This window comes from Myxocyprinus asiaticus, chromosome 22 (genome assembly GCF_019703515.2).
Source record: "Myxocyprinus asiaticus isolate MX2 ecotype Aquarium Trade chromosome 22, UBuf_Myxa_2, whole genome shotgun sequence".
NCBI classification, from domain to species: Eukaryota; Metazoa; Chordata; class Actinopteri; order Cypriniformes; family Catostomidae; genus Myxocyprinus; species Myxocyprinus asiaticus.
In genome coordinates, this window is record NC_059365.1 from 4,753,685 (window position 1) to 4,774,192 (window position 20,508).

Below are 20,508 nucleotides of genomic sequence, written 5' to 3' on the forward strand. Positions count from 1 at the left end.
GATATTATTTTTACTGTAAAATGACATGTATTTTCTTGTTAATGTTTTATAACTTTTTACCGTTTACTGTAGCCTATGTTAAAGTAATAGTTTTTATTGTAGAATTTTTACATTATTTTTCCGTTACAATTACAGATTTTGGTTTTTTTTACAATGTATAATATTGATAGATAAGTGGCCCCTTTTCCATTTTTTTATTATATTGTATATATTTATATATTATTTATTATTATAATATATATATATATATATATATTGTTATTGTATTGTATTGTATTTATATTTTATTCTTTGCATAATTTAAACCATAAATTTGTTGAATAAAGGTGTTCATTGACCAAAAATAGTTTTTGGAGTAACAAATAGCTCAGCTCTATTATTTGGTAGAAAGATTTGTGCTTAAAACTAACAGGCTTATTGTCTTATGTGTTTTTTTTTTTTTACCTTGAATTTACATAGATTGTTATAAGAAATGCTAAATTTCAGCTAAATTTCAATTTGGGGTGTTTAAAGTACATTAACAAGAGAAATAATAATTTTTCTTAAATATATATATATATATATATACATATATATATATATATATATATATATATATATATATATATATATATATATAATTGTATTTGTTTTTTTTTATTATTATTTGTTTTTGTTTTTTTCAGATTGCTGTGGATTTGTTGAACTGAACACCTGATTCACGTCAAGTACCTGTTTTATGTGTGTTCCCCCAGCTAGTGAAGCTGCTAACAACAAAATATTTACTTTAACTTGCATGTTTCTCTTTTCTAAACATATTGTTTGAGCATTGTTGGAGGGAGCCTGAGATTTAAGATTTTCATTGCCAATGACTGCTTCACTGTAATCATTGTGCACATGACTGATAAAGCACTTAAGTAATTATGATACACTATATTGCCAAAAGTATTCACTCACCCATCCAAATAATTGAATTCAGGTGTTCCAATCACTTCCATGGCCACAGGTGTATAAAATGAAGCACCTAGGCATGCAGACTGCTTCTACAAACATTTGTGAAAGAATGGTCCGCTCTCAGGAGCTCAGTGAATTCCAGCGTGGTACTGTGATAGGATGCCACCTGTGCAACAAGTCCAGTCGTGAAATTTCCTTGCTACTAAATATTCCACAGTCAACTGTCAGTGGTATTATAACAAAGTGGAAGCGATTGGGAATGACAGCATCTCAGCCACGAAGTGGTAGGCCATGTAAAATGACAGAGCGGGGTCAGCGGATGCTGAGGTGCATAGTGCGCAGAGGTCACCAACTTTCTGCAGAGTCAATCGCTACAGACCTCCAAAGTTCATGTGGCCTTCAGATTAGCTCAAGAACAGTGCGTAGAGAGCTTCATGGAATGAGTTTCCATGGCCGAGCAGCTGCTTTCAAGCCATATATCACCAAGTGCAATGCAAAACGTCGGATGCAGTGGTGTAAAGCACGCCGCCACTGGACTCTAGAGCAATGGAGACGCGTTCTCTGGAGTGATGAATCACGCTTCTCCATCTGGCAATCTGGTGGACGGGTCTGGGTTTGGTGGTTGCCAGGAGAACGGTACTTGTCTGACTGCATTGTGCCAACTGTGAAGTTTGGTGGAGGGGGGATTATGGTGTGGGGTTGTTTTTCAGGAGCTGGGCTTGGCCTCTTAGTTCAAGTGAAAGGAACTCTGAATGCTTCAGCATACCAAGAGATTTTGGACAATTCCATGCTCCCAACTTTGTGGGAACAGTTTGGGGATGGCCCCTTCCTGTTCCAACATGACTGCGCACCAGTGCACAAAGCAAGGTCCATAAAGACATGGATGAGTGAGTTTGGTGTGGAAGAACTTGACTGGCCTGCACAGAGTCCTGACCTCAACCCGATAGAGCACCTTTGGGATGAATTAGAGCGAACACTGCGAGCCAGGCCTTCTCGTCCAACATCAGTGTCTGACCTCACAAATGCGCTTCTGGAAGAATGGTAAAAAATTCCCATAAACACACTCCTAAACCTTGTGGAAAGCCTTCCCAGAAGAGTTGAAGCTGTTATAGCTGCAAAGGGTGGGCCGACATCATATTAAACCCTATGGATGTCACTTAAATTCATATGCATCTAAAAGCAGATGAGCGAATACTTTTGGCAATATAGTGTATATATATATAAACAGTATATATTTTTTACAGGCGTGAAAACTTCACCCCAAACTGCAACTCGTGGGTGTGCAGTTGGCATTTCCCCAATGGCAAAGCTGCTGGGCCATTGCAATTCGCATTGAACAAGGGGAATATTTTTCTTCGCCAGTGTCCTGTATGGTGGGAGTTCCTCAGACAAGGCAATAACAGCTGACTGTGGACTTCTCCAACATCTACAACCAGGTGATATGATTTTGGCAAGTAAATGTTGTAGAGTTATTCTGGTGCAACTTCACAAAACCAACAAGGTGCTTGGAAAAAGAAAGAAGAATAACTGAAAAGCAAATCCAGCAGCAACTGAGGAGTGGAGAATAATTAAAACTTTATTTTGCCAACGTGTTTTGACATCATGGATGAAGGCCTAGATGCCGAAACGCGTTGGCAAAATAAAGATTGGTTATGGCAGGCAAGGGCTTCACAATTCGGGACATTTTGCAGAGGGAGTTTTGCTGAACATCCCGTCTTTCCTTGTCAATGGACAGTTCAGGAGGAAGTGAACAATAACAGACTAATCTCCAGTGCTATGATACATGTGAACAGTAGCGGTTCCCGCTCCCTCGTGCCTCATGCCTCCCCCCCAAAAGATGCCGCCCTGGGCAACTGCCCATGTCGGCCATGCCTAAATCCACCACTGCACATGAAGGTTTCCATTCAGAGGTTGAAACTGTTTTGAATTTTGGACCACATCCCATACGAGTTCAGAAAAAACATCAACAAGACACTGAAAGTATGTGCGTGTCTTACGAATTTACAAACACCCATTCTCCACTAAATTGAACGTATTAACTGATTGTCAGTGTGTTGAACATTGTTGAATTACACTGATTCATGCATGTTAAGGGAGAGAGAGATGTGCTTTGCCCCCTTGTGAGCATCTTCCCATCTTCTGACTGATTTATGCCTGTTTGTTTTGCAGAAAACCTCTATTTAAAAAGTAAAAAAAAACAAAAAGTGTTACTCTTTTTTTATTTCCAGAAACTTTTTTTCTTCATAAAACATGTTATTGTGTGAAGTGCCATAACTTAATTTATTATAATTGTCACTATTAATTCAAAGGGCATTAGTACAGATCATGAATGCAGGGTAATTACAAGTGCAGATATTAACTTACAACTGTGAAACAATGTTTGCTAGGAAACAATCTACATAAAATGTTTCCAGAGTGTCTTACACCTAGTTTCTATCCACTTTCCGTGCTGTTTTATTATCGAAAAAGTAAAAATGCGTAAAAAAGGTTTGCGAAATTTGCCGCCTTCTGCCTGTTTTATTTCAAATGACATTTTATAGATAAAAATGGTGTGCGTGATGACGTCATGCCTAAAAAAGTTTTGGTTTATCGCAAAATAAATCTGCCCTTAAGCCGTTTCCATACAGAAATCTGTGTTTATCGCTAATTCGCCTCCCAGATGTCACAAATTGTTTTCCTCCAATGTTTTGGTAAAATGGGTAGAGTATTGAGACAATTCATTGAAATTAGCCAGCTTACTGTCATTTTAATTTCACAAATAAGTGCAATAAGAAGAGGAGGAATTGCAATCAAAAGGGAGCAGTTGCCCTTCTGATAGGACTGTAATTTTGGTCCTGATGTTGCTCCTATCGCAGGTTGCCACTGGTTCCGACCCGAAAAGCGAACTGTCATGGCCCTGTTCAAGCTGGCAACCTGCACCAAGTAGTGGGGGAAACTTTCGGTCTTAGTATAAGGACCATCCATCGATGTGTATATACTGTGTGCACAGCTATTAAAGAAAAACAGATGCAGTGTAATATCAGGGTTTCATATGATACATTCCTGATATTCAATAGGCTATTTTGAACAATCATATAATCTAAAGCATTGCCATCACAACTGCATTATGTCCTGCATATTTGTCCAGCAACTTTTAACGACCAACTGAACTTGATTGTCATCTAAAATTAATTTTAGTGTCATAATGCAATTTATATTTTCTGAAGAAGCTCAGCAAATGCGATCCGAGGTAAAGAGGGTTAGATTTAAAATATTTAAACGTTTTAAAATGTTCAAAAGCTCATTTTCTGAAAGTGAACTCGATATTGGACAAATAGTTCTGATAGTTTATAGTCTTGAAAAAAGTGCAGAACATTCTGAAAATGTCATTCACCCAACTTTTTTCTTCTACAGAACAGGGTAAGGCTAATTTAAGTTTGTGTAAAGAAAAAAGAGGCAATTATATAGGCCTAACAATATTATTTTTTAGTTTGGTAGGCCTAATTTATTTTTTTAATTTAATGCTTTATTCGTTTGGTAATTTATTTATTTAATTCATGGTATTTTGCTGGCATTTCTTTTCAAAAGCTAAACAATTCATATAATTGGGCTATATGTTAGTGTTCCTAAAAAGCACACTGGTGCTTTTCTTCTAGTATTGTGTATTTATTTTTAATTTCAAACATCTTTGTGCACAGAAATTATATGTTTTTTGTATTGTGGGCTAATTTCATGACTGTCGACTATTATTTTGAATGGTGTGGAAAAGCAACTTGAATAAATAAACGGATGTCTACCGTGATTAAATTAATAGCAAAGAGAGGCCATTCATTTGTTCTCCTTGCACTTGGTGCATGATACGAGACATTTGTGTTGGCACTCCTGGAAGTGTCATGACGCAGATGTGTTTGCAGCATCGGATCTGTGCAGGTATGCCATTAAGACCAATCCATAACAGTGTGAGTAATGCGTCACATAAAGAAAACTGGCTTTCAAGGATGTATACCTTGTCTTCCTGATTAACACAGAGTAAGGATTGGGGTAAATTCTGTCATGCAACACTACATTTTTGCATTAATTCCTTTTTTCTCTTGACAAAAAGTGTTTACAAACCAGTTTTTCGCAAAATTTGAAATATTGAATTTATGCGCTAAAATTAAACGGAATTTTTTTTTGAAATTTTAGCAACAATTTCCATTTCCATAAGCTATATCGGTAAACTTTTTGAAGCGCTACACTTTTTGTTGCAAAAAAAAAAAAAAACTATGATGGAAATGTAGTTAATGTTAACAGCCCATGTTGGGTCTTTGAGCACTGACAGGATGACAAGGTCAAGAGGAGTCCATACAAGTAGGTGACAACTGATAGCTCTGGTCAGGTGTAGGTTGCCCTGGATCTGATGCCAGTAGTTATGAGTTTGTTTTAGTGTCAGGGAACCAGCCACTTCATACAGCTCCAGAAAAAAAGGCCCTACTCTCTGCTGCCTGCAGGATAGTTTTGGTTCTGGCTGACAACAGACACTTTACCTCAACAATGCAATCACCATACCACCCCTGAATCTCGCTAGCTCGCTAGTTCGAATCCCAGGGCATGCTGAGTGACTCCAGCCAGGTCTCCTAAGCAATAAAATTGGCCCGGTTGCTAGGGAGGGTAGAGTCACATGGGGTAAACTCCTCGTGGTCGCTATAATGTGGTTCGTTCACGGTGGGGCGCGTGGTGAGTTGACCATTGTTGCCGCGGAGGATGGCGTGAAGCCTCCACACACGCTATGTCTCCGTGGCAACGCGCTCAACAAGCCACGTGATAAGATGCGCGGGTTGACGGTCTCAGACGCGGAGGCAACTGGGATTCGTCCTCCGCCACCCGGACTGAGGCGAATAACTACGTGACCACAAGGACTTAAAAGCACATTGGGAATTGGGCATTCCAAATTGGGAGAAAAAGGAAAAAGCAAAAAATAAAACAATGCAATCACCAGATACTGCAGGCTCGGTGGACAGGAACAGTCCCCTCTCCTGGATAACGACACCAGTGTGCACCGAGTATTGCTGCTTTGCCATAACCTGGGCTAGTCAATGGAATACCTTTATTGTCGGATATCGGAGACATCCATTAGGAATATCCCTCATCTGACCACAGAAAGTAGGCTATTCATGTAGTCTCAACTCAACTGGATTAAGTAAACTTCCATTTTACAAATTTAAATGGATAGAATGCAATGAAATCAAGTTGTGACAAAATGTTCTAAAACTGTGTTGCTTAAAGGTGCTGTAATTGATTTTAGCCATTATAGATTTCCACAAACTGAACCATTAGATTAGCCACGACCCCTCTTTCCAAAACCCTGCACTCAAAAGATACCAAATTAGCTTTTGAAGCCGACATCGAGCAAAAACGGTTGTCAAAAACAATAGCAGCAAAATAGCACGCTCAACTGACAACTGTTATGAGCAACATGGCATAAAAATGGCATTATGCCTCAATAATTCACTGTAACTACAATACTATGAGAAAGTGAAAAATGATTGACAGGCAGAAACATCAGAGACTGCGGCCTGCGGACACATATTTCCTTGCTGTTTACAGAGTCTAGAGCTGTCACAGAGACCGGTGAGATATCACACGACACTTAGGCCTATTTATTTAATATCTTTCAGGGTGTAGGACATTTTTTTGCATATCTTTCCATAAAAATAATCGTTTACAGCACCTTTAAGTTATAAAATTATGGTTCATTATTAAACGTGCTTACAATGTTTTACTCTTACGAATATAGAAGCAGTACCTGAATATGAAACATGAATATGAGTTATAACAAATCATGACCATGCATATTAATCCTGAACAAATGCAATTTGTAGTGTTATATTTAAGATTTTCTTTTCTGAACTTACTGATAAGGTAATGAATAATAATATTTAAGAAGTACTTAAAAGTCTTATTTTATTACGAGACATTAATGAAGCACCTGGCAATGTCAGTGACAAACTCCCACTTAGATTAATTCAGAGATCTGCAAATAGTGACACTGTCACGTTCTCATGTAGAGAACTGAGATCAATGCTTGGCATTTCTTTTAACCAAAACATGCCAGAGGTTATATGCATCACTAGCACAGTGTCTGTCAAATCCAAAATAGACAGGTTTCTTATTTTCTCTTAGTGCAATAAACAGAAAATAATGTTTTCAAGTTGATATATTTATACTCGGAGGATTCAAACTTGTCACTGCGTGGGAGCAATTTAAATGAAAAGTTTAGATTTATTATGATCAAGTAAAACGTTTAAGAACATCTTAATATTCTAAAAGAAACACACGAACTTCAGTGCTTTTTTTTTTTTTTTAAACAAAGTGAATTTTCAGTATGCATAGAATTCCCAGAAGACCTATACTCTAAATTAGCCTAAATTGTCCTTTCACGATTTATAAATAAGGCTATCAAGAAAAATAAAATTCTGAAGGATATGCTAATGAAACAAGAAATAAGATTGCGTTGGTCTAACCTAATCTAATTGTTATCTGCTACTAAAATACAAGCCAAAGTAATCAAGAATATATCATACAGTGGTTTGTTAAAAACCAAAATAAAAATCTGCATCAGTTGTTGGAACTCATTAATTCTCTCGACTGTTAACATTGCCATGCTAATGATGACAGTCGAGATCACAGATAAAGTCGAAATGCGAAAACATACATTTAATTAAACTGTTTGCTGAACACACAAGAACTGTTATTAAAAATGTCAAAGAAACACAATGTCCAGATCTCATTTAGTAGCATAACCTACCATATTTTCTTTATGCATAAACAGTCTAAACAGTGATTGAAGAAATTTGACAACTTGCAAAAAGCAGCATTCAAAATCTCATTTTAATTTGTATAGGTACTCCATAAACATTATTACAAAATTCAGCAAGTTACCAATATTACATTTCACCATACAGGCTTGATCACAAATATTTAAAACCTTTGCAACAAATACAACATAAAATTATACAAGAATAATTTACAAGAAAATCTATAAAACAGCAAATAGTTCACAATGTTTTTTTCGTTCGTTTTTATTTATTTTTTTTGACTATGTGTTTTCCACAATAACACAAACACTCTCACAACAAGATCATTTTCCTCTTACAAAACTTGCAACAAAATGTAGATTGGTTTTCTTTTTTGTGTTCCTTAATATTTTGGTTTTTAAAACCAAAATCTTGTAATTGTACATCCTTTTCACTGCCTACAGAGGCACAAAAAAGGTTACTCTCTCTCTCTCTCTCTCTCTCTCTCTCACACACACACGCACACTAATACTTCACAGCACTTTCTAATAAAAATATACACTTACAAAATATCTTACAAATTGGCACAGAGAAAAATATACAATATTTTTGTCATGTCAAGAGTTAAGAATCCCTCTGTTATCAACTCTAGACAATATTTATAAAGCTCAGTATGTTCTCCAACAAAAAGGCAAAAACAATTCCAATTAATGACAATGTTGTGAATACATCAAACAGAACCATATATTGTACATTCATAAAGAGAGGGAACAGGGTTTTCACTTCTAGTATTCCTCGTTTCATGATTTGTGGGCGAATAAAATTACCCTCTTAGCACCAGTAGGAGGCAGCTTAACAGTGGCACATAGTAAAAAACGTTAAGTACATTCAGTTGACAACAGGCAGAAATGAGACAAGGCAGACAAGGCGGGCATACAGCCCATGTGCAGTTCCACTTCAGCATCATTCTGGTCTTAAACATGGCGGCAGCGGGGGCTGAGTTGAAAGGTGAAAGCTATAGGTAAGGCATTACTTTACCTGAGATATTCTCTTGGAACAACTCATTTGAAATCAGAGGTGCCATCTATGAAACTGGTAAATGCCAAAGCATTCAATGCTTTCTAAAGCACTGATTTGGTTTTAAATGTTCTATACAGCAATAAAGTGAGGTGAAATTTTGTGAAAACCTAAACTTGTTGGGGTAATGTTCTAATTATATGCCCCAAAAAAACATAGCATGTTCACCTAAGCTCATACAGGTTGATTCTACTTAAAACATGTTATGAGCTACGGTGCGGTTCAAAAGTATATTTGGTGTCTATATGTATCTCCCCCTTTTAGCAAAACCCATGATAACCGATGTTATCCAAGCATGATTTAAGAATGTTCCAAAACCATGGAGGAAATCTGAAAATCTGACCTCCCGCCCCCAACTCATGCCATTGATGAGTCAAAGTTGTGTTGGGCCACTCAGAGTCACTCAAAACAAACAGAACACTTTTTATAGCGCCACAAAGACACAGTGTTTAGTTTTCAAGAAATTTAACCTACGAATGGCCTACTTGTAGTTGTCTCTGCATATTAAGCTGGGATAGGCGAAAAAATATTTTAAAAATGAAAATTTACACACTTCCGCTTTAACATGGTCAATGTCACAAATTAGCTTACATTTGACTAATGTAAAGAAACTTAAATATTTCTCATTCATTTTTTTAGAAATCCTAAAACATGACCTTTTCTTTTACAGATATAAAACCGATTTTAAATCACAGATTTTCAAAGTGGACTTACACTTTTGAATCCCACAATCCTTCATTTATGGTAAAATGACTGAGAATTGTTTAAATGTGGAAATGTGTTTTTTTTTTTTTACCATCAAAAGTACTCTTTCAACTTAAATTCACAAAACAAAAGTACATGATGTTCTATTAACATTATCAATGTTCTCTTCCATGTTTAGAAGAGTCCATCTCTGCTTCTCTCTTTCATTCTAAGCAGAAGTGGTGCTGAGGTACATTGAATTTGGCAAGTAAGGTGACACAAGTAAGAAAGTTCAGAGTCTAGTAGTTTTGGTTGAGTGGTTGTACCACTATCAGCTGCAGGTGCTCTTCAAACGATAGGGTCCCGAAAGAAAACAAAACAAAACAAAATACTAACCAAAGAGAAATGTCAGCGCTTGTTAAGACTTGATCAGGGTAGTAAATGAAACAGCAAGTATTTATACAGATAATAAATGTGCACAGAGAGTTCCCATTTGGCACACTGATAGGATCCATGTTTTGCTTTAAACAGTGCATTTCTGTACAGTGACACTGAATAATAATAATAATAATAATAATAACAACAACAATAATAATAATCTATTTTTAATAATATACTGTTGTAATCTATAATATATATCATTATTATTATTATTTAATTTAAAGTAAAAAAGACATTTTGGGATTTCCATGGCATAGAAATGACCCTCAAAGACAATTTCCAGTACAACTCCTGTAAAAAGCATAGTAGATAGAGAGAAAATAAGTACATTCCAAAAACAAGAAACAATGTTAATCTGATATGTTTTCAATACAAAATGGTCTCATTGTGTGCTATTGATATTTAGGGTATTACCAATTATGTTGATTATCCTAGACAAGGGGCTGAGCATTTCCCACTTAAAAAAAGACAAGCAGTAAAAGGGTAAAAATAGAGGAAAGGGCATCTGTTTCTGCATACATAATCAAATGAGGAGCTTGCTTCACACAAAGACTTTTTAATAAGCTACATGTTTGAAGAAATATAATTACATAAGGGTAGCAAAATTCACTTGAGAAAATAACAAAAAAAAAAAAAAGGGTCCAAAAAGAGAATTTGCACTTATTAAAGTTTTTCCTATTCTTCAGACAAAAATGAATCAACAATTGCAAGGAAGAAAAACAAAACAAAAACAAGAATCCAGAAGAAAAAATGCAGCCATGGTCATTGAAAATCTCAATCAAGCCTTGCACGATTAATCAATAGGTAGTTTGCAAGTACAATAAGTTATTCATGCAAGATATCAAAATCTTCGTCGGAGGCAAAAAGAAGGTGGGGATACTAAAGGATAACATAATTCCATGCATCTCTGGTCTCAAGTCAGTGTAGGTATGTCAGGAAATGAGAAGGAAATGGGAATAGTGAGGAACGTGCATCAGCAGCTAGATATAAAATATTACCTCAGTTTTTCAAAAGAAGCCATTAATGATATGTCCTTATTTGGGTCTCGTTCATCTTGCGTACCCTTTAGATTGTCAATCCGAGGGAATTTTGCACTTGTTTTGTGGCGGTACATCTTTTTGTGTGCGGGCCCATTGATACCAGGAACGCCAAGGTTAGGCTTGTCAAACATGTTGCAGCCGAGAGCCAACTGGGGAAAAAAGGGAAGGGAGGTGTTAAACTTTGCCTGATTCTTGCCACGTTTTGTCCCACCTTTTCTGACCTTTGTTCCCCCAGACACCCCAGTGCCTTTCTTTTTAGAGTCGGATGAGGTTCCTGCTAGGATTTTGAGAGTTTTTAACTTTAGGCTGTTTGCCTCTGAGGGCAGGCACATATTTGCAGCTGGACCCCAAACTGGCTCTATAGAGGCCATCATAAATCGCTGCACCTCGGCCATCCCTGAAACAATGTTTGATAAGATGTTGGATGGCTCTTCAAACTCTCGTTGCTCATCGTGGACTTGACTTCCAGTCCATTCTTCAGAGCCGCTGTCTTTTAGCAGCTGAGTTACGCCCACAGCCTGGCCTTTACCACCCTTCTCATCCAATAAGGCCTTCAACTTTTTAGATGTTCGTGAAGTCTGACGTGGAACTTTGACCTTCTCTGCTTTAGGAGCTCTTGGGGCTTTGCTTTTTTTTGTATATTGCCCTGCAGTCTGTTTGTTGCTATTTTTCTTCTTTGACTTGGCCCCCTTTGCATCAAAGTCAGCTTGATTTGCCTCTTTCTTGTCTAGGCTTAAGTTGTCTTCACCATTAAAAACGTGCAATTGGTACTCGTGACCATCCACTGAATATCCAGCCAAATCGTGCTGCTCTATCATGTTGCAGCCCCAATTCACATCTTTGGTGCATGACATTTTAGCCCCTTTCTGGAGGTCATTGTCCTTTACAGCGATCTTCATCTCACGGGACATAACCTGAGGGGATAAATTGGGTGTCTCTGGAGGAGAAAGCTCAGACAATGAAGTGTGTCTGAATTTATCTGGAGTGAAGTTGGAAATATCCAGCAAGTCTGTGGACTCCCTCAGGGGTGTGATTGCATCGATACTCTGCTGAATCACCAGTTTGGGACTGCAGTGGGCCAGAAAGTTCTCGTTCACATCTTCCTCGCCATCTTTCTCACTGGTCTTAAGACTCAGAGAACTGTAATTGCTAGAAGTAGCTGACAGTGAGCCGACTGAGTCGAAACTGATGAGCCTGCCATTGTCGGTGTGCACTGTGGCTCTTTGAAACTGTGGTTGCCCCTGACAAGCATGAAACTCAGCATCAGGAGGCAATGGCTGCTCGGGTAAGTAATTCTTTTCATAAAGCATTCTGTTGCTCTCTAGACTCAGTTGGTTGTAGCTTGACACTGTGAGACCCTCGCACATTGGCATGGCCATTTCGCCGGTGAAGCTGTTGGGTTGAATCACAGTTTCTGCAATATCTGCAGTGACAAAATGCTGATGGGGACCAAGTTGGGGGTGCCACATCTGGGCAAGATTAGGACAATTCTGTGGTGACTGTTGGAGCTCAGATTCTGATGGTGGAGAAAGTACACAGCTTTGTGCTAGCTGAATTGAGGCAAATTGCCTCTTTTCCAAAGAAACATCTAGTTGAGTATGGGTTACTAACCCTAACTGTTGAGGTAAAAACAAGATTCCAGTGCTACCTCCAGAAGAATCCGAAGCATCTAATAACGTTTGTAGGTAGCCTCCAGGGATAAGGGGGACACTTGTGGCCACATTCTCAGATGATGTCCCTTTGTTGGGGGAGCAGGTGGTAGACACAAAAGCAAATTTTTCAGCGGTATTAGCTGTTTGACTCTCACACAAATGGGGACTGTGTGCAGCTGCGCTGACTTTTTTGTCTTCGGCACCTCCTACAGCGCCCGTGTTTTTCGGCAGTGTGCAAACTTCTGTCAGGTCTGTCATGCTCTCGCTATTCTCCGCAAGGTCTCTCATTTTCTTGCTTCTAAGTCTGGCTTCGCTTCTGAATTTCTTAATTCTGAATATTTTATTTCCTATTCTCCTTTCCTCCCTCTCTTGGGATCTGCTCTTCAGGGCACCAGTGCGTATGATGTCATTTGGGTCTAATGTGCCGGCACAGCTGGTGGCTATTGTTAATGGCCTTCTTATGGAGGCAGTCTTATCTGTAGAAGCAACCTCCTGCCTGAGATCAGAGGCAAAGAGGCCCTGCGTGTTGGGTGATTGCTCCACTGTTTGAATTCTCTGAATCCTAAGCCTGTTTGCTAGCTTGTATTTCTGTTTGGGGGGACTGGAACTAAAGGTGCGATGGTGGGAATTGTGTTTATCTCCTGCTGCCAGCTTAAGCTGTTTCTCTTTTTCTCTCTCTTTCTCCTGCCAGAAATCTTTCAGAGGAGAAAGCTTTTCATATTTGTTGATTGTGTCCTTATTTAAGATTACAGTCTCATTGGCTGAATCAATTTTGCCAAGCTTTACGGCCATGCATTTCTCTCCTTTGAACCTGTTAATGATAATGTATTTGATTATTACAGGTGGATCCTTGCGAGAGCATTTTCGTCTCTTTTTAGGGCGCCAGTCATCATCCACTTCTTGCTTTGGACCAGTAGGTGGCTTCTCTTGCTTCTCCATGTTTTTTTCACCCTCAATGGAGTCAACGTAATACAAGTAGTCATCACTGTACCTAACTTTTCTCTTGGCCCGCAATCCATAGTTCAGATGGTTGGAGCAGCTTGCGTTCTTTTGTGAGAACATGTTTTTAGGCCTGTTGTTTTGGAAGGTGTCAAATGAGGAAATGGTGGAGGAGCTGTCATCGCTATACTCCCCAGAGTCATCAGCCGAGTTGCTTGAATCGATGAAGTAGTTAATTTTACGGTTGTAATCAGGTGTCTGCTCTATGGAGCTGTCACTACCATCACCTTTGCTGTCATTTTGACCAAGCTCCTCTGGTTTTGGTGGTAGCTCATCCCCAACTTGTTTTATCACACCACTTTCTTTCTTTGTGCAGTTCACCATGACACTTGGGAAAAAGTTGAACTGCGTCTCCTCTTGTAGGACATTGGTTTTTTCCCTCATATTGTCCTGGAAGGACTCGTAGCGGATCTTAAGCGAGCAAACGTCGCTGCTCAGGGTGGAATCGTCATCATCATCAAACATGTAATTGTCCACGTCATCCTCTGAGAAGAGGTTTGCGGATAGCTCATTCTTAGAGCAGAGATCCAGCAATTCCATCTTACTCTCACTGATGAAGGACTCAAAGTAGCCCCAGTCCTGATTCGGATTGTTGAGCAAGCCGTCCACTCCATTGCACTTGTCTAATAGCAAGCCCTCATACAGGTTTTTGGAGGCTGGATCATCTAAGTCTGCTTTCTCTGTGTCCTTCTTCTCCACCAATTGGCTTTTGGGGACAGGAAAGCTCAAAAGCTGATCAGAGAGGAGCTGGTCTCCATAACCTGTCTCACTTGTGCTCATGCACTGCATGTTGATTTCAGAGATCGGGCAGCTGCTGTAGTCCCTGTTCATGTCAGCCATTTTAAGGTTAATACTGGGTTCTACATTTGACCCATCCTTGGTCTCAATGAAGCAGCCAGGACAGGTGCGGCTCTGCTGAATCAGACAGTCCTGTGTCAGCCCAGGAATACTTGCAGGCTCTATCATAGTTAAATAGGGTTGGATGCGGACTTCTCTGAAAGGCCTAAGGTGGCTCACACCCTTGGCAATACAGGGTGTGAGGGATATTGTGTGGCTTCAGAACTCATCTGTAACGTGGTCCGGTCCTCTCACCAGGTTCTGTGTTGACAGTGGCCGTGGGACGTGTTGGTCCGTTAAGGCCAATGTAATGCTGTGGCAGTATGAATTGCCTCTCTGTACGCTCACTTTGCAGCCTTGGAGGGCATGTGTAAGGCAGCATCTATGGCACCATACGAGTTTGGATAATTCTTCAGATCGTGTGATCCTAGAAAAAGAGAGACAAGCACAGATTAATACTGTTGAAAATGATAACTAATACTACAATAATACATTACATATACAATAGAACTACTTTAAAAGACAGCAATAAATGGCATTTGCAATGCATTTAAAGGAATGTTCAGGGTTTAATACAAGTTAAGCTCAATGGACAGCATTTGTGGCATAATGTTGATGCAGGAATGTTCAGGGTTTAATACAAGTTAAGCTCAATGGACAGCATTTTTGGCATAATGTTAATAACCACAATAAATAATTTTGACTCTTCCCTCGTTACAGTAATGCACTTACAATGGAAGTGATTGTGGCCAGTTCATAAACGCTAAAATGCACACCATTTCAAAAGTATAGCAACAAGATGTAAACATTAGGCATGTTAACATGGTTTTAGTGTGATAGAATTACTTATTAATAGTGCTGTCAGACGATTAAAACTTTTAATCATGATTAATCGCATATTTTTTCGTAGTTAATCGCGATTAATCACAGATTTTGAAAGTGCTGAAATTTGACACTATACTTTTTTTTTTTTTTTTTTTGTCAAAATTTATTTATTTCCATCTTTGGAAGAAAGCAAAACAATATGTAGCAATATAATGCTTTATTAACATTTTCAAAACAAAGCCTTCCACAATATAAACACAGAAATGCACTAAAATATCACCAATTCAAGTCACATCAAACGTTTCCCAAAGTTTAAGTGGGAGTTTGACTAATTGAAAGAACTAGTCCCCACATAGGTTTTATATTCATTGCAATGGGCATTAAATCTCTTAAATTCTCATCCTCCACAATATTAATCTGCCAGTAGACTGTGGCTATCCATTTTGTTACAGCAATTGTGAAGATGCACTCATGATTCGCGTCAGGGTGGCAACACCAGCGCTGAGCGCCGCTTTGAACTCACCATGCGCCTTACATAGGCTGAAAAATACTTGATTTCTGTCACAAGTCACATCTGGGCTTGTTTTGTACATTAAATAGTGCTAAGAGCTCCTTTCATTTTATCACTGACAGGGAAGCACTGCCGGAGATTCTTTAATTTAATGAGATAACAACCTCCGCGGCTCTATCATTGGAGAAAGCTTTAGTGTGTTAAGAGTTCTGCCCATAGAATGTCTATGGGACCACCACGTATGCTTGGTAGAAGGGCTATGGCATGTGCATCAGTGTAATGACTCCGGATGGACACATTACAACGGTTCCGCCCTTCACAACAGTGTTTATGCTGTATTAACGATAAATGCGTTAATCGCAATTAAGAAAAATTAACATGTTAAACGTTTTAAATTAATTGCTTGCGTTAACGCGTTTATTCTGACAGCTCTACTTACTAACCATATCTGTGTAAAGTTATATTCAATATTACAACTTTTTTTCATGCCGACATAACACTGCTAAACCCTATAATCCCGGTATTGGATTTAGCTTTACACAGATAAGGTTAGTAAGCAATTTTATAACACTAAAATCATGTTTGTGTGGCTAAACTTTTTTGATTAGCGTTTAGTGTTTATGGATGAAATTACTTTTTTTGTGGTAATCAACATTATGCCACAAATGCTGTCTATTGAGCTAAACTTGTATTGAACCCGGAAATTACTTTTAGCTCTGCAATATTACAAATTGAAAGAGAATATTAATTGGGAAAGTAATGTAAGGCGGCACTTGATTTTATCCATCAGGATTTGATAGGATAATGAAAAGTAGGCCATTACATAATTGGTCCATATTATTTTCCTCTTCCACGTGGCCTTGGTTACATCAGCTAGGGCTGCAACTAACGATTATTAATCGGGGCTTGGGTAGCTCAGCAAGTACTGACGCTGACTACCACCCCTGGAGTTGCAAGTTCGAATCCAGGGTGTGCTGAGTGACTCCAGCCAGGTCTCCTAAGCAACCAAATTGGCCCGGTTGCTAGGGAGGGTAGAGTCACATGGGGTAACCTCCTCGTGGTCGCGATTAAGTGGTTCTCGCTCTCAATGTAGCGCGTGGTAAGTTGTGCGTGGATCCCGGAAAGTAGCATGAACCTCCACATGCTGCGAGTCTCCATGGTGTCATGCACAACAAGTCACGTGATAAGATGTGCGGATTGACGGTCTCAGAAGCGGAGGCAACTGAAACTTGTCCTCCGTGACCCGGATTGAGGTGAGTAACCGCGCCACCATGAGGACCTACTAAGTAGTGGGAATTGGGCATTCCAAAATTGGGGAGAAAAGGTGATAAAAAAATAAATATATAAATCTAACGATTATTAGAACGATTATTTGACTATTCGGCGATTATTGCAACGATTAATCATTAGCTCTTAACTGATTATTCAGCTTGTGCCCTGACTTAAAAGGTTGTATTAAACGTGCTTACTAACAATAAAGAGGACAAAATCATCTTTTAAAAATACCTCTAAATGACATTCACTGAATTAAAGGGAAAAAATACTTTTCATTAAGTTTAATTCAGTAAAGAAATTCACTGCAAAAAATCCTGTTGTTATCAAGTGTTTTTGTCTTGTTTTCCATTTAAAATTGTCTAAAAGTCCTCAAAACAAGATACATTTACTTGAGAAGCAACATATAAGATATTTAGACTTGCTTTTAGAGAATGTATCTTAAATATAAGTGTATTTTTTATATAAGTGTATTTTTTCACTTGGTTATTCTTCTGCAAAATATACTTATATTCAAGATCTGTTCTCTAAAAGCAAGTCTAAATATCTTATCTGCTGCTTCTGTGGTGAATGCATCTTTTTTTTAAAGGATTTTTAGATACACTATATTGCCAAAATATTCGCTCACCCATCCAAATAATTGAATTCAGGTGTTCCAATCACTTCCATGGCCACAGGTGTATAAAATGAAGCACCTAGGCATGCAGACTGCTTCTACAAACATTTGTGAAAGAATGGTCCGCTCTCAGGAGCTCAGTGAATTCCAGCGTGGTACTGTGATAGGATGCCACCTGTGCAACAAGTCCAGTCGTGAAATTTCCTCGCTACTAAATATTCCACAGTCAACTGTCAGTGGTATTATAACAAAGTGGAAGCGATGGGGAATGACAGCAACTCAGCCACGAGTGGTAGGCCATGTAAAATGACAGAGCGGGGTCAGCGGATGCTGAGGCGCATAGTGCGCAGAGGTCGCCAACTTTCTGCAGAGTCAATCGCTACAGACCTCCAAAGTTCATGTGGCCTTCAGATTAGCTCAAGATCAGTGTGTAGAGAGCTTCATGGAATGGGTTTCCATGGCCGAGCAGCTGCATCCAAGCCATACATCACCAAGTGCAATGCAAAGCATCGGATGCAGTGGTGTAAAGCACGCCGCCACTAGACTCTAGAGCAGTGGAGACGCGTTCTCTGGAGTGACGAATCACGCTTCTCCATCTGGCAGTCTGATGGACGAGTCTGGGTTTGGCAGTTGCCAGGAGAACGGTACTTGTCTGACTGCATTGTGCCAACTGTGAAGTTTGGTGGAGGGGGGATTATGGTGTGGGGTTGTTTTTCAGGAGCTGGGCTTGGCCCCTTAGTTCCAGTGAAAGGAACTCTGAATGCTTCAGCATACCAAGAGATTTTGGACAATTCCATGCTCCCAACTTTGTGGGAACAGTTTGGGGATGGCCCCTTCCTGTTCCAACATGACTGCGCACCAGTGCACAAAGCAAGGTCCATAAAGACATGGATGAGTGAGTTTGGTGTGGAAGAACTTGACTGGCCTGCACAGAGTCCTTACCTCAACCCGATAGAGCACCTTTGGGATGAATTAGAGTGAAGACTGCGAGCCAGGCCTTCTCGTCCAATATCAGTGTCTGACCTCACAAATGCGCTTCTGGAAGAATGGTCAAAAAATTCCCATAAACACACTCCTAAACCTTGTGGAAAGCCTTCCCAGAAGAGTTGAAGCTGTTATAGCTGCAAAGGGTGGGCCGATGTCATATTAAACCCTATGGATTAAGAATGGGATGTCACTTAAGTTCAAATGCGTCTAAAGGCAGATGAGCGAATACTTTTGGCAATATAGTGTATTTTAAAATATTTGTATTTTTAATATTATATTCAATATTCTCAGATAAAAAATAAATAAAAAGTCTTCTGCAGTATAGCTGCAAAAGAAAATTTACATAGTTTTAAAGGAGTTTTAGATATTTATATTGGAAAACAAGCCAAAACAAAAACAAATCAAAAACGTATTTTGTTGCAGTGTATAATGGGGTGAAGACTGCCCTCTCTCACCTTTCTGTTCACTTCAATCCATCTTTAACTCACAAAAAAACAAACTCTCTCTTATTAATTAAGCTGCGTATTGCCAATTTTCTTCACGATAAGAAATGCACAGTGACACATATATTATGATTCAATAAGTCGCGAGCCATCACGTTATAATCTAGCTGCATCAAGTGCACGCTCGAGGAATGAGCATCCCCACGACAGTGTTCATCAGCCGGGTGCAGTTTCAATCTCTCCCCCTTAGATCGGGATATTCGTGCAACTCAGAAGAGGCGCTGACCGCACAGAGAAATGCCAGTTTCGGAGTTGTAGTTATTTACATGACTTGATTCCGTATTATTTGAACTTTAATAAAGCTATAACACATTAAATATAACTGCATTAAAGATGTAACGCTGGGGTGTTTCCATTAAAGATGCAAGTTTTGCTTCAGTGGAGCGGCAGCTCCAGCTCTACTTATTCCACATCGAGAGTGCTTCTGTATTTACTTATTTTGTATTTTTACATTATAATTCCCTCTTACTTTGCGATCTACATCACCTGAAGCTGTTTGGAAAGTTAAGAGTGCGTCTGGACTGTGAGCTGTGTAATTCTTCCTCTCCTCTTTCAGGCGCGAACTGCAATGCTGCTCTCGCGCGTCATCATTAGAGTTTAATGTGATCTCATGTAACAATTAATGAGATCAAACGACTATTCGACAATGTCAATTTCTGTCAAAAATGTTTTATTGTTGGGGGCCTGGGTAGCTCAGTGGTAAAAGATGCTGGCTTCCACCCCTGGAGTTCGCTAGTTCACTAGTTGGAATACCAGGGCGTGCTGAGTGACTCCAGCCAGGCCTCCTAAGCAACCAAATTGGCCCGGTTGCTAGGGAGGGTAGAGTCACATGGGGTAACCTCCTTGTGGTCGCTATAATGTGGTTCGTTCTCGGTGTAGCACGTGGTGAGTTGAGCGTGGATGCCGCGGTGGATGGCGTGAAGCCTCCACACACGCTATGTCTCCGTGGCAACGCGCTCAACAAGCCACGTGATAAGATGCATGGGTTGGCGGTCTCAGACGCGGAGGCAGTTGGGATTCGTCCTCTGCCACCCGGATTGAGGCAAATCACTACACGACCATGAGGACTTAAAAGCGCACTGGGAATTGGGAATTCCAAATTGGGTGAAAAAAAATAAATATATATATATATATATATATATTTTTTTTTATTATTGACACTGTTGATAACATCGACTAATCGTTTCAGCCCTTACGTCAGCAGAAGTCATTTCAGAGACAAAGAAAGTTATTACACTTTGATGAAATATAATACAAACTTGTTTGTTAGAATAACATGTACTGATAAATTATGCACAATAAGACCAAGAACATTTATTTAAAAGTAAATAATCAAACTGGTTTTCATGTTCATGTTCATGTTATTTATTTATTTT

At 39.1% G+C, this 20,508-nt stretch overlaps 1 protein-coding gene across 1 annotated transcript in view; it reads right to left on the reverse strand.

Moving 5' to 3' along the window:
• Positions 1–7,764: 7,764 nt before the first annotated feature.
• LOC127412788 (neurite extension and migration factor-like) overlaps positions 7,765–20,508 on the reverse strand; it is a 97,496-nt gene continuing 84,752 nt past the window's right edge. Inside the window, exon 3 of the mRNA XM_051649427.1 lies at positions 7,765–14,845. Coding sequence (XP_051505387.1) covers positions 10,885–14,547 — 3,663 coding nt within the window. The 5' untranslated portion in view covers positions 14,548–14,845 and the 3' untranslated portion in view covers positions 7,765–10,884. The remainder of the gene's footprint in view (positions 14,846–20,508) is intronic.